General features: G+C 34.2%; 1 protein-coding gene across 5 annotated transcripts in view; it reads right to left on the bottom strand.

Moving 5' to 3' along the window:
• The window catches only part of LOC138696453 (cilia- and flagella-associated protein 91-like), a 95,724-nt gene that overhangs the window by 13,331 nt on the left and 57,540 nt on the right, over positions 1-24,853 (bottom strand). For 3 of the 5 annotated variants that reach the window (XM_069821443.1, XM_069821445.1, XM_069821444.1), the window contains 3 exons: positions 21,917-22,138; positions 7,193-7,341; positions 6,661-6,860 (listed from right to left, as the gene is read on the bottom strand). In XM_069821443.1, coding sequence (XP_069677544.1) covers positions 6,661-6,860; positions 7,193-7,341; positions 21,917-22,138 — 571 coding nt within the window. Of the gene's footprint in view, positions 1-5,665; positions 6,563-6,660; positions 6,861-7,192; positions 7,342-21,916; positions 22,139-24,853 lie in introns of those variants that run through there. The other 2 variants (XM_069821446.1, XM_069821447.1) reach the window with 2 other exon arrangements.

Here is a 24,853-nt window from a genome sequence, read left to right as displayed (position 1 = left end):
TCTTGTAACAGATAATAGAAAAACATCAGATGCAACAGAAGTTGCGAACATATTCAACAATCATTTTCTCTCAATAACTGATAAACTAAACATCCCACAGAATAATAATAATAATAATAATAATAATAATAATAATAATAATAATAATAATAATGCCATCGATTGTTTGAAAATATCTATTCCTGTAACTTTCCCAGATATTCAAATTTTTCCAACAAATTCACGAGAAATAATTACAATTCTAAAGCAATTAAAGTCTAAAAATTCCTCGGGATATGATGAAATTACTAGTAAAATATTAAAAGCCAGTTCACAAATAATAGCCAAGCCCCTGTCTTATTTATGTAACTTTTCAATTTTTAATGGTGTATTTCCAGAGCGACTGAAATATTCAGTTGTTATTCCTTTATTCAAGAAAGGGGACAGAACCTCGCTCGAAAACTACAGGCCCATATCCCTTCTACCAGTCTTCTCAAAGGTCTTCGAAAAAGTTATATATAAGAGAGTATATCATCATCTTGATAGATACAACATTCTCATTCCGGAACAATTTGGATTCAGAAAGAATAAATCAACTGAGCAAGCAACGTTTAATTTAACTGATAAAATTCTGGAAGCTATTAATAAAAAATTACAAGTAGGAGGGATATTCTGTGATCTCTCCAAAGCTTTTGATCGTATTAACCATAAAATTCTACTACAAAAATTAGAATATTATGGTATTAAAAGCATAGCATATCAGTGGTTTGAGTCATATCTCCTAAACAGAAAACAAAAAATGGAAATCAACGCATTTAATAACTCCTTTAAATCTACTTCAACATGGGGAAATGTTCATACAAGGGTCCCACAAGGATCTATATTAGGGCCTCTTCTTTTTCTAATTTTTATAAATGACCTTGGTCCCATAATAAAAGGAATAGGTTATCCTATACTATTTGCAGATGACACAAGTATCATAATTACAGACAATAATTTTGCCACATTCAAATATAAAACAGAAACAATTCTCCTTAAAATTTATGACTGGTTTACAACCAATAAACTAGCATTAAACATTAATAAAACTAACATAATTCAATTTAAAGCCACTTCAAATTTAATCTCTGAAACATTGGACACAACTATCAACAATATACCTCTACTAGAAATATCAACAACCAAATTTCTTGGTTTGCATATTAATAATACCATAAATTGGAAAAATCATATCAAAGAAATAACTCCCAAACTTAGCTCACCATGCTTCGCAATTAGGTCGTTACAACAATCTCTAAACAGCAGTATCTTAAAGACAATATATTTTGCCTATTTTCATTCCATTATGTCCTACGGAATAATATTTTGGGGAAATTCTGTAGATAGTAAAAATATATTCTTATTACAAAAAAGAGCCATTAGAATAATAGTTGGAGCAAAGGCTAGAGAATCATGTAGAATATTTAAAAAAAAATTAGAGATTCTAACCTTAACAAATCAATACATATGCTCTACAATAAATTTCCTCTTATGTAATAAAGAAAATTTTCCAACTAACTCAGCCATACATAGTATAAATACCCGCAGAAGGAATGATTTTCATACGCCATCATCAAATTGATCATGCTTTCAAAGGGGAGTACGTTACATGGCGATAAAAATGTTCAATAGTCTTCCTGAAGACATCAAGAATCATAGCCAAAACCCAGCATTATTTAAGGTAAAACTAAAAAAATTACTTAATATCTCACACTTTCTATTCTGTAGATGAATTCTTGACATTTCACAGTACTGTGTAAATATTATAATACTATTAAATAGTAAACATATTACATTGTATAAAATATTATTGTTATTAAGGTAATAATTCTGTACATATTTCATATTTGCATTTTATTGTTAAACGTAAGAATTGGACATGTTCTTTATTCTATGCTATAAAGCAAATGTAAGAATATTATGGAACGAATAAATCTATCCATCTATCTACCTACCTACCTACCTATCTATCTATCAACATTAATGTGAAGAGACAAGCAAAGCTATATCATCTTCAACATTCAAAGTTATATATAAGAGAGTATATCATCATCTTCATAGATACAACATTCTCATTCCGGAACAATTTGGATTCAGAAAGAATAATGTAGAATATTTAAAAAAAAATTAGAGATTCTAACCTTAACAAATCAATACATATACTCTACAATAAATTTCCTCTTATATAATAAAGAAAATTTTCCAACTAACTCAGCCATACATAGTATAAATACCCGCAGAAGGAATGATTTTCATACGCCATCATCAAATTGATCATGCTTTCAAAGGGGAGTACATAGTGAGTTGTCGTCCTCTTTAATTGCTATCTTACAGTCAGTTGCTATATTTTCTTATTATCACTGGGGTTTGTAATTCTTAATTTATAGAGGATACATTCATTCAAAAGGGTATCTGTCGGATACAGGGGGGAGAGCCATTATTCCTTCCCATTGAAGGCTTTAAGGAACCAACCTGGACAAATACCCAATGTCCCATCCCTACCTTCCAGTAGTGCAGCTGTTAGTAAGCATAATTTTACAAGCTGAACTAAAGGGAGGGGCTACTCATCAATTAGCACTTGTCAGCTTGATGAGTTAATGACTGAATTTGGTATAATTTTCCTCTATTCAATATCTAATTCTCTCTTTACCCTTTCCTATCTAGTCCTCTGACTGAACTCTTACTTTCTTCGACCCCGACGGCATTAGAGCATTCGAGGCCTAGGGGTTCATTTCACTTTCCTTCCTCCTCTTTCTACTTTTCTGTTCCTAGTGCTGGCCTGCTATGGCACTAAAATCGTCCTCCAGTGGCTTAAGGAGGGAAAGCTGGTGATCAACAAGATCTCCCAGCTAGGTCCAATGGACCCATCGACCAACAGCAGGTGTGGTCCTCCAGACATTCTGGGGGTTGTGTGTGAATGAAGTAGCCACCAAAACGTTAAAATATGGTGTTCACTTAAATCGGCTACAACTTGCCATTTTCACTCCAATATTAATTCCCGATTTACCACGAAAATCGTCTGTAGCTGCATTTAGATTGGCAACAGGCCATGATTGTTTGGCCAAACACCTGCATAGAATTGGACTATATCAGTCCCCTAACTGCCCATTGTGCAACTGAAACCAAGAAATGGATTCGGAACACCTCAAAATCTGTGCTTCAATGGCTGACCATGATAATATCTTTGAAAAATATTGGAGTGCAAGAGGTCAAATGACTTTATTGTCAAACGCCTGGCATTAGAAAACAACAACAACAACATTCAAAGTGCACGAAACATTGGGTATTACATTAATGTGAAGAGACAAGCAAAGCTATATCATCTTCAACATTCAAAGTGCACGAAACACTGGGTATTATATGTTGCTAAATCCAATTCCTGGCGTGAAAACTTACAAGATAATGTTTTAGAAGTTGCAGGAGGCATTCCATTGTCCAAGTCCAAAGACAAGCATCTAGACAGTAAGACACTTTCTGTGTTATGTTTTGGCTGCAATAAATTTATCAGGATGTTTGTGTTTACATGTGACTTGGGTCCCTCTCGAATACATAGTTACCCACTCTGTAAATCTAAAGACACAAAGTGACTGTCAGTATGAATATGAGTCTCATTAAACCATATTGCTTCTTAGAATCTAATAAGAATTCTACAATTCAGATAGCCAAGAAGACTTATGACATGAAATTGGTGGCATAGTAGGAAGACATAATACAGTTTCATGGTGTAAATGTGAATATTATATTCCTATGTCATGTGCTGTAATGGATTTCAAAATATAAATGAAGTCAAAAGGTGTGAAAATTTTGTAACCATAGTTCCTTCATTTCATAGACTAATTCTTGACCCAGAGGTGCTCAATATAACATGATACAACTTATCCATAAAAACCAAAATTTCTAAAAAAAGAAGCATGAACTAATAAGGACGTTTTGGCACCTAGAACTCGAAGATTCGCAGCATATAAGCAAGAAATTCGTAAGTTGGATTAATTAATGGATGGCCATTTTGGTCGAACAAATCGAGTTGTTATACCATTGTGTTGTTAATATGATAATAAATAAGTTCCCCAAACTGATGGAACACATCAAGTATTTAAGGGTACCTATTAAAAATGTTTTATCAGGCTTGTTAACCTGCTTCATTAAAAGGATGAATAAATAAATAATGAATATTAGTTTTTTACCCAAAGACTGCATTAGTACTGAGCGATCAGAGATGTTTTTCTAGCAATTTCAATTTGCCCATCTGTACGAGTAACTACCTGTAGTGGAACTCAGACTGGTATAATCCAGCTTTAGGTACAATAAAAATGTGGAAAAAAATAAGACTGATTACTTGTTAAAATGTGTTCTCCTTTACCAGTACATTATTTCATAAACTGACAAGTGTATTATTACGATAGTATATTTTAACATAATATGTGTTGGTGGTCTTCATAGTGGTAATTTAAACGGTTCTCTCATGTAGCTGCATGACGATATTGTAGATATGATATCACATATTTTAATATCACCTTCGTTCATTGAAACTTGACCACCGGTGAGTTGTCCCTTGACGATATTAATACATAATAACTCAGACATAGTTATGTCAACGCCAATCTCTTTGAAACCTTGGACAGCCTTTCATGTGAGTTCCATGGAAGGTGACCGACTTTTGCTTAGAAGCTTATGCATGGAATTTGTAAACAAAACTGTAAAAATAAAGTTGTAATAAAGCAAACATGCATGAAGTAAAAATGACCTGTAATTAAAAAACAAAGCGAAATTAACTATACTTGTATGAACTTTTGTGCTTGTTTTTAGGTCCTCTAACCATTCCTCAAAGATTTCTCACATAATATGAGCTGCTGAAAGTATAAATGGTTTAAGTAAAAAATTGTAAATGAGGGTTAAACTAAAAGTTCTGTAAAATACAGCGCAAGGTAGCAGTTTATACCTCCTTCGTACTATCCGTTGATTACTAATATTTTAACTAAAATTAATCATTTCACTAAAAAAAATGAAAAAAAAAAATGTATTTTTTACCATGTTAACCCAGACTGTTAAAGAAGTGACGTTACACCACTTCTGCTTTCAATGTCTCATATATATATCTGCTCTCACCTCTCTCCCCACCTACCCTCAATCTTTCAACTGTTTTGGAGATGGTTTACAGGTATTGGAATTAGCACTATTGTACAGTACTAATAAATGGTAAATTCTCCCTATCACAAATATGTATAATACAACTTCAATTTTTTTTAACAACTATGGGTTTTATTCCTGGAAATTTTGATTGTTTATCATTTGGCCTTTTGCAATAATGCACAGCCATACACATAACCTGCAGTGCAATTAGGCAGTGGATCAATGTTACTCCACAATGACGACAATAATGATGATGATGATGATGATGATGATGATGACGATGATGATGATGAATGCAAAAATAATTAACTTCTCGCGAGAGAAACGGGGACACCCTACAAAAATCTACCCTAAAGACTGCCTCATTAATCACACATTCTATTTGGACTCACTGGAATTTAAATCAAATCTAGGGCCCGGAAAACCAAATGCTCTAGTCATTCAGTTAATGATACGTTTTATTATGAAATATGAAAACCTCCCTACACCAAAATTAAGTACTAGTAACCTACGCATCTTGTCTATTAAAAATGGTTACTGTACCGTATCATATTATAAGAAAAAATATTTTGATGAAAGGTGTTGCGTCAGTAAATTCAAACCAAACAACTTACTGCCTAAATTATTATTCCTGATAATGCATGATATCCTTGCAAAATTTCTCGAATTTCTATAGAACTCTGATAAAATATCAACTTTATGCCAATCCGATTTTATACTACTAGAGGAATCAAAGTGTTTCACAGCTCTGAGCCATGGTACCTACTTTGGTCCAAGGTTATACAATAAAATAATTGATAAATACCCAAATTTGGAAAATTTTAGTATCAGAAATTTAAAAAATAGCGTTAGGAATTTAATTTTTAAAGAATATATATTGATTTAATATGTATATGTATTTGTATGACTTAAATTGTTAAAATTGAAATTGTATTTTTAAATTTAATTTATTCCTGTATTTTTTTTCTTGACCCAGTTTGTGTCAAAAAATTATCTTTGTGTTTAGATATCTCCCTGAGCACGAGTTTTTTACTCCTTCAGGGAAGAACTAAGATTGTATTTTTGTCCATGTTATTTTATTAACAATAAACAATAAAAAAAAATGAAAGCTGATACCATTATCCAAACAGGAAGACACATCAATTATAATCTCAGTCTGCCCAAGTGAAATGTGTGGTGTACAAAGTGGATGTAGGTGTCAGAGCAGGTTTTTTCTAGACATACTCATCATTTTACTGTTTCTTCATGAACCATCATTAATATATCATCCAGATGCACTGCAAATCTGCCTACATGTGGTGCAATGCAGACAATATCTCAGATGACAAAATTAACTATAATGTTATGATTTCAGGGAGAGGGGGAAAACGCGTAAGTCAATCTTCATGTCAGTGTACCTGCCAATGAGGAGAAACTGAAAAGAGAAAGTGAAATTCATGCAGATAATGCACAAGTGGCAACACACAAATTCCCAACTCATATACTTATTAGGTACTTCACAAACTGACAGACCTGCTTTAATTTGCTGCACTACGAGATGATCTACAGGAGGAAGTGATTCTATGTGGTCATATATTGAGGCATGTGTTTCTTTCAAGAATTTTGCCTGTCTCTGCTTTATTTGTTTGCGTATTATTTGCTTCTGCACCTCTGGTACCACAAAGTTGTGAATCAAGTCAGCAACCAGTTCTTCTGTTTCTAAGTCGTCTTGTCTGAAATCGATCAATTATAATTTTTAATTCAACTATTTCAGGGGATAAAAAAAATCTTTGACTTAATAACGGAAGATGAGTGATTTTATGGTATAGTGTATTTTGTCACAGGAGTTTCGTGCTTCAGTCACTTACTCAAAATAAAATTGCCTGAACACTAATGGAATACGGAACATTTCATTACCGTATATTAAAATGTAGATCTATATATTTAATTAATTTCTGTATTAACATTACCTTCTTCATAAAGCCATGCTGTACAGTTAGACTTTAAATAATAAAATACTTTACGAAAAATTCAATGATGTTTTATACTGGCTTCAACTAATCACCTGAGATGGAACTCTTCAGCTGCTTTGTCAATTCTCTGTGCCAGGTTTTGTACTTCATTCCTCGCGCCTTCCTTTGCAGCCCAATCAGTTGATTCCAGAATGAGATCTTCCAGGTACATATCGATTGTGTCCTGGTGCACTTTCACAATCTGTTACACCAATAGTAAAAGTAAAGAATAAATTATAAACTGATCATATTCCAAACCAATTAATAAATGTAACCTATAATTTATATTGTGAAAATTATATTTCAGTATGCATTGGAAACAACCAAACTGAGTGTAAATCAATTTATTAAGGTGTTCAACAAGGTTATAGCCTATCCCCATTACTATTATATATATATATATATATATATATATATATATATGGATCATGTGATTAGATACTGGAAAAGAACAAAACATGGTAATTTGAACATCAATAAAAATTTGAAGTTAGATATATTACTGTTTGCAGGTGATGTAATATTATTAGCAGATTCTGAATATGACCTCCAACGTTCTGTTTTGCAATTGCAACTCATTTCTGAGGAATATGGGATGGAAATTTCAGTTAATAAAACTAAAGTAATGGGATTCATCGGACAAAATCATTTACGCAGCAAAATTTGCCTTTATAATAAACCTGTAGAACAGGTCTCATGTTTTAAATATTTGGGTTATCATTTGAGCTATGAACAAGAAAAAGATAGTTCTACAAAACTGAATTACTTTAACTATGCAATGAATACCATTAATAACATTTTCAAACCTTCTCTTGTTCAAAAACATACAAGAATTAAAGCCTATAAAACACTGGCAAGACCTGTTCTCATGTATGGAAGTGTATGGTTCAATATGTAAATGTGATGAACACTGAATCACAGCTAATGAAATGAAGTTTTTAAGAAGAACTGCTGGCTATTCTAGATTAGACAAGAAGAAAAATTAGGATATTTTGAAAGAATTAAATATTGACCCAATTTTAGAGAAAATTCAAAATTATAGATAGAAATGGAAATCTCACACACTCAGAATGCCTAGAACAAGGATACCACGCCAAGCATTAAATTATCGCCCTTTAGGAATAAGATCTTTGGACCGTCCGCCGAAATGATGGAGTGAGACTGTAATAATACCAGGCTTAATACGTGGTAGGAAGAAGAAAGAAGAAGAAGAATTATAAACTGATACTGTAACTTAAAAAAATGAATGTTACGAATATGATTTTCATTTCATGTTTTATAATTTTGCAACAGTTCAGTTCTCTCGCCATGTTGCAAATAATATTACTGTTCATCATTTATTTTCTTCAACTGTTATTCAAAAGTCTTAGGTAATCTACATAATTTATTACAAGCCCACGTAAGATGAATTTTTGTTTCCCGGATTGCACACAAAGAGGTATTCTTTATAGCCTCAAAAGTAAGACATTTAATTTTATCTATAAACTATGATTTAAATAATATACAAGTATGGCATTAATTTTACACAAATCCATATAAAGTAGGTACTATATTAATTATGCTTACAGTATATTGAAATAAATTCTAATATTTTTCTATTTAAGAAAATCGTAATTTAAAAGTAAGACAGACATTAAAAAATAGTTTATAATGTGACTAGCTTATTCCTTCCTTTTAATTTGAACTTATATAAGATGTTAGATGGGAGTGAATTTCTACAGAATTGCAAACAATTGATGTTAATCCTTTAAGAAACGAGAGATTCTCTCTACCTCTTTCTGGATGGAGGGAATAGAAACTTAGGCTGAATTCACAACGAAAAGTAGAAATTATACTTTAAAAAATACGGGGCATAATTTCAGGTATGTATTTCCCACATGTAGACAATCAAAATAGTTCATTACAACATGTGTCCGGAAATGCTTTATTTCTGAGTTATGGCCTTCACAACATTGAAATTCACCGGAACGTTTTTCTTTCCGCAGGTCGTTGCCTTCAAAGGAGACATTAAGAGGGCACTCTGACAGTTCATTCCGAGGCGAAGGTTACATTCAGTGTTGTGTAGGCGTTAGACTGTGCGACATGTATTCAAATCAAGAGCTGGCAGAGATACACTTCATGTATGGTAAGGCGAATGGCAATGCTGCGCTGGCTCGTCGTTTGTATCAGGAGAGGTACCCACAGCGACAATGTCCCGATCGGAAGACATTTGTACGTCTCCATTACCATCTGTGCGAGTATGGAAAATTTAACTCTCCTGGTTTGGGAAGGGGACGACCAAGATCTACAACTCCAGAAGTACAGGAGGAGATTCTGGAGGCTGTGAACATGATTCCTATCAGCACACGAAGGGTAGTGTTGCAAGTCAGTGTTCCTCATATGACTGTCTGGAGACTGTTGAAAGAGTATCAATTGTATCCTTATCTTTTGCAACGTGTACAGGCCCTGTCACCAGCAGATTACCCTGCACGAGTTAGGTTCTGTCAGTGGTTCTTGCAGCAGTGTTGTGTAAATCTGAACTTTCCTGCCTTAGTATTATTTACAGATGAAGCACAGTTCACACGAGATGGCATAACAAATTTCCACAATCAGCATGTATGGGCGTATGAAAACTGTTCCATCTCATCACCAGGTGTGGTTCTCCCTCCACATGTGGGCCGGTATCATTGGTGATCGATTAGTTGGACCCCATGTACTTGTAAACAGACTTACGGGGCAGGCGTACACAAACTTCCTGGAAAACACCATACCTCATGTTTTAGAAGACACTCCACTGATCAATCGTCAACACATTCACTTCTTGCATGATGGCGCTCCTGCACACTTCAGTCGTACAGCTCGCCGGTACTTGGATTGAAGGTTTCCTGATCGATGGATAGGTAGAGGTGGCCCAATTGCTTGGCCTCCACGCTCACCTGATCTGAACCCTCTCGATTTCTACTTGTGGGGCCATTTAAAATCATTGGTTTATTCGTCTCCGGTGCCTGATTTGGAATCCCTTCGGAATCGAATTGTGGCATGTTCTGAGGACATATGCAATACTCCTGGAGTTTGGGATTGTGTTCGCAGGTCAATGAGACATCGATGTGAGGTCTGTATTCAAGCAGGAGGTGGACATTTTGAACATCTCCTGTAATGACAACGACCTGCGGAAAGAAAAACGTTCCGGTGAATTTCAATGTTGTGAAGGCCATAACTCGGAAATGAAGCATTTCCGGACACATGTTGTAATGAACTATTTTGATTGTCTATATGTGGGAAATACATACCTGAAATTATGCCCCGTATTTTTGAAACACCCTATATGCTGCATATTACGATATAATTCATTTCTTCTAGAAAAACGTTTTTTCACAGCACCAACTTCCAAAGACGTTTTATAGTTTAACCTAGACTCACTACGAGCGCTGTTCCTCGACCAAAAATTGAACACTTTCGCGCATCTCCATCTTGGGGCAGAGAGCCATGTGACTACAATATGTTTACGTCACAATTCCGCTTAATTTTAAATTACATAGAAGGTTATTCAGTATTATTGAATGTGTTAGGAGTAAGTGCGTATTAATTTAATCAATAGTGTGTGTGTGTATATAGTGTTTATATAGTTTAAATGAATCGTTCTCCTGTGATATACGTGAAATCACAGTGTAGGCCTACTATTGTGCTACATATAAGGCCTATACATATAGTGTTAATATACTATTTTAATCATGTTATAAGTGAAACCATCGTGTGCTCTTGTGCTGCATACAACTTCATACTAAATCAATTTTATTTATGAATCAATAGGTGAGTGCAAAATAAATCTGGTTCAGTATTTTCATACTATCTAGATATGGCCTAGTTACAATTTATTGAAATATTTATTATTAGGCCTAAGCAAAATGCACACAGTGTGCAAGATTAAGTTAATGTCCTAACTCGATTAATGAAATATTTCAGGAACTCCATCGGTACAGATTTGATGAATTGTGTAAATATGAATAGGCCTAATCACGAAGACAAGAATTTTTAATTGACAGTTTTAGCATAACAGCTTAATATTTGTTGTTCACAAAGATGACGATTACTGACTGACAGTTCCAGTTTCTTCAATTATTTGCTGTTGTAGACTACTACAGGAATGCAGGTGATTACGTTCCACTGTTTATATTTGTTTTTATCCTTGTTACTCTTTTAGCTTATATTTGGTTGTTTTTTTATAGTGTAATAATAAATCTTAGTGTCTTTTGCTGTTGCGTTCTATCAGCATTACTTTTCGTACGCTATTTTCACGACCGCAAGATGCACACAATGTGCAAGATTAAGTTAATGTTCTCACTCGGTTATTGAAATATATTTCAGGAAGCCCATCCTACGGATATAATGAATTATGTAAATAGAAATACGCCAAGTCATAAAGACTACGAAGATTATTGACTGACAGTTGCAGGATTAATATCTTTGATTATTTGATGTTATACCACAAGAATGCAGGTAATTACGTTTTACTATTTATATTTGTCTTTATCCTTGTTACTCTTAGGCTCATGTTTGGTTGTTTTTATGTTGTATAATAATAAATCTTAGTTTGTTTTACGATTGCGTTCTATCAGCATTGCTTTCCGTCCGCTATCGTCACGGCCCCAAGATGGCGGCGAGCGATCGCTTCAATTTGGGTCCAATCGTATCTTCTGCGCAGCCGGCAGTGTGGGGACTTGCCAACTTCAATGCCTCATATGTTAATTTATTCTATATAATATAAAAACTTATGACACAGCCATTGTAACTTAACAATAGCAGCAATAGCAAAGGAAATAATATGTTGTGTGTTGTCTAGTCAACTATCCGATGACAGGTGTCAACTTCACAAGTGATACCAACAAGGCACCACTTATGAGGCAACTAGGCCAGGAGATAATGGGGTAGGGTGGACAGTTCCTTTCCCTCTCCATTGCCTACATTGCCGATTAGCTACATATTATACTATTCAGACTTAGATGCGTACAAACAATATTGTTCTTCCTCTGACACAGATCGTCAAGTGAGATGTACAGCCTGATAATAAATGTACATATCAGCCAGAGCTTCTGTCAATCAGAGACAAAATAGTATGATGAAATTTTAATGAATCGCCATTTTTATCTTTCATTCCAAATAGTTCCTATTAATTTATTGTTATTTTATGTTTTTTTTACTAACATCGTTACTTTTTAATATGCATAATTCATAGATAAATTGATTTATAGATATGTAATACGAATATAATCAGTTCACCAATTTAGGAGAAATCACTGTAGGCACAGTGGCATGGACAAAACCATTTTTCGGTATTAGGGGTAATGAAAACTTGTATTTCAGCAAAAACCTCAGCATCACAGTTATTATTATTATTATTGTTATTATTATTATTATTATTATTATTATTATTATTATTATTATTATTATTATTATTATTATTATTAAGTTTCTTCCTAAATTATCCTCAAGATGATTACTTAATTCTTTACTGGGACTGATGGCAGGCTTATGTGAAGGTAGTAATGAACCTCTAGGTTTTCTAAAAGCCATTTGTAAGTAAGTTGTAAATATATACAAAAAATACACATAAATGTAAAATACCGACAAATAACAATACAAATAGAATAAAATAATAATACAGTATGTGTAAAAAAATAAGGATATAATAATATTTATTAATTCTGAGGACCGAATGAGCAGTACTCGTGTCAGTTGCAATTCCGAAATAATTTTAATAGATAGGGACTATAAAAATAAACTACAAACTAAAATAAAATAAGAGCTAAGTTAAAAACATGAACCAGGGGTTTTGATTTATATATTTGATAATAATCTTGAAAGTATTATTCTTAATTCCTTCTATGCCACGAGCAACATTATTTTTTAAGATCTTAGCCAAATTAATAATTTCATCTTCAGTTATAGGGAAAAGAAACATGAAGGAAGCTAAACTTTCAATTTTAGGTCTATTGTATATAAAAAAGTTAAAATTTGACTTATTAATATTAGAAGTAATATCTCTGAAAAATAATTATTAAATTCGTTAGCAATCTTTTTCCTACAATTTAATACTTCGCCCTTTTCGTTCGTTAACTGCGTGATTGGCTGCTTATTTGGTATATTTACGAATATAGCTTCATTTATAACTTGGCAGAATTTCTTACTTACTTACTTACTTAATTACTTATTGGCTTTTAAGGAACCCGGAGGTTCATTGCCGCCCTCACATAAGCCCGCCATTGATTCCTATCCTGAGCAAGATTAATCCAGTCTCTATCATCACATCCCACCTCCCTCAAATCCATTTTAATATTATCTTCCCATCTACGTCTCGGCCTCCCCAAAGGTCTTTTTCCCGCCGGCCTCCCAACTAACACTCTATACGCATTTCTGGATTCGTCCATACGTGCTACATGTCCTGCCCATCTCAAACGTCTGAATTTAATGTTCTTAATTATGTCAGGTGAAGAATACAATGCGTGCAGCTCTGTGTTGTGTAACTTTCTCCATTCTCCTGTAATTTCATCCCTCTTAGCCCCAAATATTTTCCTAAGAACCTTATTCTCAAACACCCTTAATCTCTGTTCCTCTCTCAAGTGAGAGTCCAAGTTTCACAACCATACAGAACAACCGGTAATATAACTGTTTTATAAATTCTAACTTTTAGATTTTTTGAGAGCAGACTAGATGACAAAAGCTTCTCAACCGAATAATAACAGGCATTTCCCATATTTATTCTGCATTTAATTTCCTCCCGAGTGTCATTTATATTTGTTACTGTTGCTCCAAGATATTTGAATTTTTCCACCTCTTCGAAGGATAAATCTCCAATTTTTATATTTCCATTTCGTACAATATTCTGGTCACGAGACATAATCATATACTTAGTCTTTTCGGGATTTACTTCCAACCCTATCGCTTTACTTGCTCCAAGTAGAATTTCCGTGTTTTCCCTAATCGTTTGTGGATTTTCTCCTAACATATTCACGTCATCCGCATAGACAAGAAGCTGATGTAACCCGTTGAGACCATTTATTACCATTTGATACCATTTAAAACTTTAAATACCGGGGTGTTATTCGCCAGGTGGATGGTGTATCGGATGATTGGGATATGCGCAGTGGAAGACTTACAAATAAATAGTGTGAATTTTTAGTAACATGTGTAATTGACAAATAATGGATAATAAATACATGAATGATTAAATGAGAGTAACATCTAAGTAAGAAGTTAAATGAAAAGAAAAGATATTGCAAATTAATCTCAAATATACAATAAACAAATCACTGAACCGTCGAGAGTTTAAGCAAGCTGGGTTAATATAACTACAAGTCATGATACAATCTATTTAACCAATTCCAAGTAGTAGGTTGCTGACCTATTAAACGTTTGCCCGCTGGAACATTCTCGCAATACATATCCAACAACATATGAGACTTTAACATGAATGCCCAGCCAGTATCATAACTCTTAATACATGCCTCATTAGATTACAACTACCATAAAAATGTAACTAACAAGTTCAACATATATATATATATATATATATATATATATATATATATATATATATATATATATATATATATTGACTCAGTATTCCACAAAGAAGTAACCCAATATAAAGCGGTCACACGGCTGATCAATGTACACATACCTAGTTAAACATTAATCTTACATAAACTCTACATATAGTAATAATCTCTGTACTATTACAGTCAACCTGATGCCCGAGAGAGAGAGAGAGATGGAGAATAATACACAAGCGACGATAGCTTCAAATACATGTACTCGTTTAAATACCAACAGAACTCAATACACTCGGATTCATAAATACCACCGCGTAGAAAGTAATGATAACCAATTTGGAATAGTAAGTACTAGAATCATTACGAGACCCATACGATTCTAGTTTCATTACACCGCCTATTATGATGTAAGCAATAAAGATCGTAATCACCGCGATTTCACCAAACTGTCTTGGAATCTCAATACGAGATCACTCATCACCACTATATAACTTCACACAACCCCAAATACATAAACCAAGACCTATCATCAGCGAGTGATTTCCATACTCGATCCACCAATATATCGCAAACACATACAACCAAATATCCGAATAATTTCACAATATCAATTTAACTATTCCAATGACAAATCTAATACAACTTTATAGCACAGCACTGAATCTCCAACATAGATTCCAAACAACCTTTCATGTTGCCTGTAGATTCCTAAGTAAAGTTAATAATGCACTATTCTCGAACAACGCTTACACATCGAACTTAAGTTCCAAAGTGTAGTTTACTATTTGAGGCCTACTTCCTGAGTCTAGTGGTCTATACGAGCCCTGGTTCCTGAGTGTAGCTATCGATACGAACACTGGTCCCTGAGTGTAGTAAAAAATAACTGAGCGTAACCAAGAAACCTCGCCTTTCTCTCTCTTTTGTTTAACAAAACCAATTGGCCAATGGGAAATTAGGTACAAACTTGAAAGGATAAATGGCGCTATCTATGATATGCTGTCGGAGTGAACTCTGTCGGGTGAGATGGTGTACTAGCTGGATGACTGACGCGTCGAGCTTGGCTCACCGTTCAATTCCAAACCCTCTCTGTTATCCTGAACTTTCCTAATGGCATATTCTAGAGCAAAGTTAAAAAGTAAAGGTGATAGTGCATCTCCCTGCTTTAGCCTGCAGTGAATTGGAAAAGCATCAGATAGAAACTGGCATATACGGACTCTGCTGTAAGTTTCACTAAGACACATTTTAATTAATCGAACTAGTTTCTTGGGAATACCAAATTCAATAAGAATATTATATAAAACTTCTCTCTTAACCGAGTCATACGCCTTTTTTTTAATCTATGAATAACTGATGTACTGTACCCTTATACTCCCATTTTTTCTCCAATATCTGTCGAATATATGTATATATGTATGTCCTAAATTTTCATAATGAAAACATGTTGCTTCCGCAAAATCCTCTTGATTAATGTTAAGTAATCAGTACAGTATGCTGTGAATTTCGTTAAACCCATCAGTAAAAAGGAGAATAAGCCTGCAGAAATGGAAGCAATGGTTTTAGATACGATCTGCACCAGATATCAACTACAATGGATACGGTATATATTCATACTTATGGATTCCTTATTAACAGGAAAGGCCCAGCAGGACCTGGAATTTCGTGTGAACTATACTCCTTCTATTTTTGAACTAGTAAATTATCTACACACTTTGATGGTGATGTATAAGCAATTAATGTAGCTCTACAACAACTAACAATGAACATAACACATTTTCAAAATGTTATTCTCAGTGATCCTATGCCTGCTCTAAAGGCCATTTCATCTGATTACCATAAAACAAATAAAACAGTGACAATGTAAAGAAAGACTCTTTCTCTTCTGGAATATTTTGAAAAAGTTACAGTTCTACAATAGACTCCTGCACATTGTGACATTATAGGAAATAAAAAAGGAACCTTTATATTATAGCATAAACAACATCCACTGTCTTTTCACTCAGTAAAATTAATTATTAAACAACAAACCAATATAATACCTTGAAATCAGAACTTACGACAAAAAGTAACAGTTGATAAGAACCTAATTTCAGATGGCACACGAAAGGAAGCAATGGCACCTTTTAAACTGGGAACAGGACACACAAAATACCATTGAGAAGTAAGAAGGACGAAACATCAGTATCAAGAGACTACTGCTGCAGCTGCCACTACCACCACCACTACTACTATGACTGCCACATTACCCCGTCATTGCCAACACCGCCACTATACATTTGAATTTTGATGTCTTTAAATATATTTTAGTCCCATAATATTTCATTTAATATCACTGTTCATCTCCCTTTATTCACCCTATGCTTAATAGCATCCTTATTAATTTCGACATCTTAATATTCAAATTCATTATGTTCTTTAATGAGACATTTTCCACCATGCAAAACTAAATCTCTAGTATTTTTATTGCATCCCATATCAAATGTTTTTTCCAAATTTATTTTTAATCCCCATTTGTCATGTTCTTCTGTCAATTTTCTTGTCATATATTCTGTATATTTATATTCTTGTGCTATTACAGATACTGTCTCATAAGTAATGTCGGTTTTCGAGCAAAATTTTAGACAAGAAATGAAGCTGCTCTTCAAAGTAAACGACATTAGGTTCTATGGTCTTGAGCTACCTTTCAGCAAAGTTCGGTATCCCGCAATGGTACCAGTTTCTGGTTTTTGATGCGAAGAATTCGATAATATCCATTTCAATGGTTTCTAGGTTTTGAAAATTTCTTCCACGCAGGAAGTGGGCCATTCGAAACAGATGGTAATCTGAAAGTGAAGATTAGAATATATGTAGAGTGTGGTAGCATTTCGATTCCTTCCAATTCCTGGATTTTTTCATGATTGTTCGAACAATATGGGTCTCGAATTGTCCTGTTGCAAGAGAATTCTATTTTGATTAACTAATGCCAGGTACCAGTACCTCTCTCTCAAAGTTTCATGAACTCATTCTAGTTATCGAGAATAAAGATCCACATTCATTGCACGTCCTTTTAGAATAAACTTCCAGTGAATCACATATTTAAAATCTCACCAAACATGTAACATTACTTTGGGGTCGAACCGAATCTGTGTAAGGATTGCTGTAATACATTAATTTTTCATCACATGTAACAATTATCCTGATAAATATATCATCCATGGGATTAAAAAAAAGCTGAAGACAGATATCCACTCTGCATTGAACCTATTCTGGTGTCAATTCACTGTATGATTTTCTAATCATCTTAATGTGATGCAGTAGTGGCCGGTGATCGAAATCCTCGGTGAGGCCAGATGCAACTAGTTTAAGTGCTTCCGATAGGAAATGTTTGTTTATGATATTAATTATTATTGTTATTATATTATTAATATCATTATTACAGTATTATTGTTATTATTATTATTATTATTATTATTATTATTATTATTATTATTATTATTATTATTATTATTATTATTATTATTAGTCTATTCTTATTACTATCAATGAAAAATAATAATTTCACTCACCAAATAAGCTGTTATGCTGTGAGTTTCAGTGATTGTTTCAGTGTGATGAAGCAACCCATATTATGTGTTGAAATTCCCCTTTCTTTCTTTTCTTTTTATTTTTTTCCTTTGACAGCAACAAACAAGGCCAAGAGAAGTTTATTTTGCCTCACATTACCACATAACCATTTATGTTGCCCATACCAGGATGCAATAGTAACTCGCGTTTTAAGATTATGTGTCAGAAAAATTATCAGCGATGTCGTAGGTATCTCGGTAGTCTCTCTCTTTATTTAAAACTTCCATTCTTTCAGTATTATTTCTTCTCGAAAAAGGACACTCTAACAATGAATTAACTTCTCCAGCATTATTTCTCTCATTTGTTTCTGTTTATATTTTCCCGAAATACATAACAACATTGGCCCAGATTCACTACTGTACTACCAAGTACAATAGCAGATCACCCTCGCTTATGTCATAAACTGAGACATAAGGGGAGAGAATTGAGTGGGTTTCTGCCTGCCAAAGAGCTGGAATTTTGTTATTTATGGCCTAGTTAGGAAAACAAGTCACCACTGCTATTCCCACCCCACTCTACCCTTGAGGCCGGCCCATGGATGGGACGAGTGAAACCTGACCAGGCCAGACGAATTGTGCCTCAGCTACAACGTTTTAAGCGTAAACTCAAAGCCCGCAAAAGGACATGAAATGCATTAAGCCAGACCCGGCACGAACGATTCTGGCCTCAGGAACAAATTTTACTGCAAAACAGGTCTGTATACATCACAAGCCAGACCCGGCATGAGCGATCCCGGCCTCAGGAACAAATTTTACTGCAAAACAGATCTATATACATCAAAGTTTTCAAATGCTTCTACAGTGATATATGCTTCATTCAAATAACTATTATATTATATAAAAACACAAAATTTGATTTCAGTTAAGCCAAGTGACTGAGGCCCGGCCTCACTTGCCTCAGTCAATCAGACACCACTGATGTGGTGATGTATTGTATCTTTTGAAGCACCAAGTTCTTCTGATAAGCCACGAGTACTTTTCTGTGAATTTTCTTCCAAAACTCTGCGTGCATTAATATTCCATGCTTAGGTTTTCCAAGACATTATATATCTTCAATGCCTTCTTTTCCATTATTGAAACGCTGGAACTATTGTTGTGCTACACGCTCACTAATGACTTTTCCACCCTCAACTTCACATATTCTTCAAGCCGTGGGAGCAGCTTTATAATCTTATTTCCAGTAGTGCCTTAGAAGGACTCTGATCTCAAATTTTATCACTTCTATTTTATATTAGTTGTACAGTAGAGTCTCGATTATCTGATTTTCGATTATCCAACATTCCGTATTATCCGTCACTGTTCGTGGTAGATTTCGCAGGGAGAAAACGTCAATTAGCAGGCAAGCAAACATTAATAACACATTTATTCTCTTAAATACTATATTGTAAATCCACTATGCTCTTATTGTTCATTGACTTTTCTTACGCTTTTTTATTCAGGAAGTAAAATAGTTTACTACAACACTTGTTTTATTACTGGTATGTATTTCTTCGTTACTCTGCATTATCCGACATTTTCTCTTATCCGGCCACTTCCAGGGCCAGTATAGGTAGGATAATTGAGACTCTACTGTATTAACAACTGGTGACTATCACATGTTCACAAAAACGATAGCATCTTGTGAATTGCATTTTCCAACTAAAGCAAATCATTAAAATCTTACAAAACACCAAAATTAAAAAAAAACAGCATTACTTATGAGACGACCTTAATACTACTTGGTCATCCACAAATAATGTAAAATACGGTTTCTTCTCCAATATATACTCTCATTTTAAAAATTCTTTTTACATACTTTTAGTGATTTTTGTAAATATAAATTGAATAATGTGAAAGATATACTACATCGCTGTCGCAATCTTTTGTAACCAGAATATCATCTAAAAGTATTTTTCTCATTTTTTCTTTTGATATAGCACCATTGTATCAATTCCTTATTGCAGTTATAATGATCTCATTAATTTTTATATTCTCTAATGCTTTTCATAATTTATGTAACGGTGCATTTTCGTACTTCGTAAAAAAAAAAAAAACTAAAGAAGAGTAGTTGATAAACGATAATTTCTTAGGTAGATGAACTATACAACTGCATAGTACCGAGAACTTACTGCAATATTGTAAACTGAATACAGCGATTCTCGCGTTTTTTATTCAGAAAGCAATTTACTTCACTTCACAATTTGCAAATCAAGATATTCACTTTGCATATATATTTGAAAAGAAATAGTAAATAATAATAATAATAATAATAATAATAATAATAATAATAATAATAATAATAATACTTACTTACAAATGGATTTTAAGAAACCCAGAGGTTCATTGCCGCCCTCACATAAGCCTGCCATTGGTCCCTATCCTGTGCAAGATTAATCCAGTCTCTATCATCATATCCCACCTCCCTCAAATCCATTTTAATATTATCCTCCCATCTAGTCTCGGCCTCCCCAAAGGTCTTTTTCCCTCCGGTCTCCCATTTAACACTCTATATGCATTTCTGGATTCGCCCATATGTGCTACATGCCCTGCCCATCACAAACGTCTGGATTTAATGTTCCTAATTATGTCAGGTGAAGAAAATAATACGTGCAGTTCTGCATTGTGTAACTTTCTCCACTCTCCTGTAACTTCATCCCACTTAGCCCCAAATATTTTTCTAAGAACCTTATTCTCAAATACCCTTAATCTCTGTTCCTCTCTCAAAGTAAGGGTCCAAGTTTCACAACCATAAAAAAACAACCGGTAATATAACTGTTTTATAAATTCTAACTTCTAGATTTTTTGACAACAGACTAGATGGCAAAAGCTTCTCAACCAAATAATAACACGCACTTCCCTTATTTATTCTGTGTTTAATTTTCTCCCGAGTGTCATTTATATTTGTTACTTTTGCTCTAAGATATTTGAATTTTTCCACTTCGTCGAAGGATAAATCTCCAATTTTTATGTTTCCATTTCGTACAATATTCTGGTCACGAGACATAATCATATACTTTGTCTTTTCGGGATTTGCTTCCAAACCTATCGCTTTACTTGCTTCAAGTATAATTCCCGTGTTTTCTTTAATCGTTTGTGAATTTTCTCCTAGCATATTCACGTCATCTGCATAGACGAGAAGCTAATGTAACCAGTTCAATTCCAAACCCTGTCTGTTATCCTGAACTTTCCTAATGGCATATTCTAGAGCAAAGTTAAAAAGTAAAAGTGATAGTGCATCTCCTTGCTTTAGCCCGCAGTGAATAATAATACTAGTAGTAGTAGTAGTAGTAGTAGTAGTAGTAGTAGTAGTAGTAGTAGTGGTGGTGGTGGTGGTGGTGGTGGTGGTGGTGGTGGTGGTAGTAAAAACCCAACACTAACTACCTACATACGTAGGTACCGGTATCATTATTTTATTCAATATTGAACTTGCAGCTCTAATAAACTGAATTATTTGAGATACTTTCATAGATCAATGGTGATCCTCAAATGACATTTTAAAAAACATTATCTAGAAAATTTAACTAAATTTTAATTAATGAAATCTCAATATTGAGTTGAATGTCCTGCCAGTCTTGTGCGGTAATGACGATTCATCAACAAGGTAAATTATAATTTATAATTAGGCCTACTATTTACATTTTTTTTTTCTGGCATAGGAAGAGTCAATTACCTGCCTGAACATTTCATCATGTTCTTGATGTCTTCGCTCCTCTTTCTGCCTGTGTCCAGCTTCCATTGCTTCACGTCTGCATCTTATTCTCTCAGCCAATAATGCAAATGCATGGACACGACGCTCATCCTGAAGACGCCACAGTTCCTTGGACAAAAAGTCCAGCTTGAAGCTGACTGTTTGTCCCTGCAAGAACTCCAGAACGTCTTTTATGCAGTCCTCCTGCAATGATAATTTCAATAATATTTTGTCTGTATCTTTAAAACAGGTAATTTTGCTTACACAAATGTAAGAAGGTTCTGCTTACATACCTTACAAAAACTTCTATTTTGGAAAGAGTAACTTACCATCAAACAACCCTCAGCAGCAGATCCTATGAAACTGAAGGGTGACAAAACAGTTACAGTGGCAAATGGTAAAGCTTTTTGGTATCAGGATGATGAAAACATGAATTTCGGACAAAATCTCCTAATCAGTATTTGCACATCATCGTCAGTAATGGTCTAGTGATTACATACTTGTCTCTGGATTGAAGTATTGTGGGCTTAGATCTGGTCATGGGCAATAAAATTTTAGGAGAAAAAGAATCCAGAAGGAGCAATTTCCATTACATGAAGTAAAGCTGTTGGCCCCATTTAGCTAATATGTTTACTACATGTAAAGTACGGTATCTCTTTGTTCCTGAATAATAAAGATGAATAAAAACAAAAATTATATGTCCAAGTCTATCATTACTCCATACTCAACAAAACTTTTTGATAGCAAATGTCGCCAAGTTAATGACTGTAGAGACCTCTAAATAAGATGAGTGGGAATATATCGATTCTAATTATTGAAATCTCACCAGTCAGCAGTTCTCTATATGTAACAATATCCGCAAAAGTACATGTAGGAGGTGCACAAATTGAAAATGTTCATGAGTTATGCAGAAATCACCCGAAAAGAGCCAGTACCTTATGATGAATTTCCATCGAAGTTAATGAAAACTGAAACATTAACATTTGTCAGCAATGTTTATTAATAACGTTTACTATGCCAAAATCAAGTGGCTTTGAGAAAAAGGAGAATAGTAGGCCTATGAAGTTCATTTATCATACAAATAAAACTTGACGAAAAATGTGATAAAAATTATAAAAAGCTTATGTAATTCTTAGGAATTTCTCCTGTCGATTTTGAATAACTTTTAATAAATATGTCTGGATTTAAATGGCGAAAAAATACAGACTATCATCAAGTTCTTTCAGTTACAAACTAAAAGTTTCAGACATCTAACAACTAGTGAATCATAGACTTCTCTGATGTAATGTAGATTTTCAAAACAAGCATTTAACAAGTAACAGCAGTAATATATGGAAATCTGTGATTCTGGTGCGATGGTAGGGGTAATTTACTGTATATTTTTTATTACAGTTATTGCATTATGCATTAAAGATACTCTTTGAAAATGATCAGTGATGCAGTAAAAGGAAGAAATAAACTATATAAAGGTCTGTTCACACCAACGTGGTACACAGGATGCAGAAGCGACAGTAAAACTTATAATCCTGTGATAACTGCAAAATTCATCCTTCCCTTCACACCAGAACAGGATACAGTTGCAGATATGGATTCTGCAATTATTATTATTATTATTATTATTATTATTATTATTATTATTATTATTATTATTATTGTGGTGAAGAAGTAATTCTTCTTACAGTTGCTGAAACAATTATGCTTAAACTGTCAGTCAGCAATACTCGTCATCTTCGTGAAGTAGGCCTATTCATATTTATATAATTGTCGCTATAATTACCGATTTCCTCCAGTAACGTATTCACATCCATGTCTTATTGAGTGTAAATTAATTACACAAGTGCATTTATAATTTATAATTTTTCAATATCAACAATGGAATTAATTCTCTGCACAACAGCTGAATTTCCTTTACGAACAAAAATCTTACCATTGCGAATCCAGACATACTTATATTCCTTTTCTTTTTTTCTTTTCTTTTTTCTTTTTTTTTTTTTTTTTAAGCCACATCTCTAGTTTTGTTTAGAAGGTCGAGGGTATGAAGTGCAAGATGATCACTAGCCGATATTCTTCCCTTCGGGAGGTCAGGATTGATGTGATTCAGCGAAATACCAGGTCCTATTACGTCCTTCATAGCTTCCTCCTTAAAATAGCGTATCCACTCATCTCTACTGTATCGAAAGGCAAAACAGACGACAATTGGTTTCTCCTTTCCCTTTATTCTGGTTGGCAACCTGTGGGCGCAACTTATGTCTCTATTTAAGTCCTTTGCTTGAATGACGTCAGCAATATTGTTAAGTATATCATACACTGATTCACTATTTGTTTCTGGCACACCATTGATTAAGATATTGTCCCTATGACTATATTGCTGCAAAAGGGTATCTATCGGATACAGGGGGGAGAGCCATTAATCCTTCCCATTAAAGGCTTTAAGGAACCAACCTGGACAAATACCCAACGTCCCATCCCTACCTTCCCACAGTGCAGCTGTTAGTAAGCATAATTTTACAAGCTGAACTAAAGGGAGGGGCTACTCATCAATTAGCACTGGTCAGCTTGATGAGTTAATGACTGAATTTGGTATAATTTTCCTCTATTCAATACCTAATTCTCTCTTTACCCTTTCCTATCCAGTCCTCTGACTGAACTCTTACTTTCTTCGACCCCGACGGCATTAGAGCATTCGAGGCCTAGGGGTTCATTTCCCTTTCCTTCCTCCTCTTTCTACTTTTCTGTTCCTAGTGCTGACCTGCTATGGCGCTAAAATCGTCCTCCAGTGTCTTAAGGAGGGAAAGCTGGTGATCAACAAGATCTCCCAGCTAGGTCCAATGGACCCGTCGACCAACAGCAGGTGTGGTCCTCCAGACATTCTGGGGGTTGTGTGTGAATGAAGTAGCCACCAAAACGTTAAAATATGGT

The sequence above is a fragment of the Periplaneta americana genome, chromosome 3, assembly GCF_040183065.1.
Source record: "Periplaneta americana isolate PAMFEO1 chromosome 3, P.americana_PAMFEO1_priV1, whole genome shotgun sequence".
NCBI classification, from domain to species: Eukaryota; Metazoa; Arthropoda; class Insecta; order Blattodea; family Blattidae; genus Periplaneta; species Periplaneta americana.
This window is presented reverse-complemented; position numbering and strand designations above follow the sequence as displayed.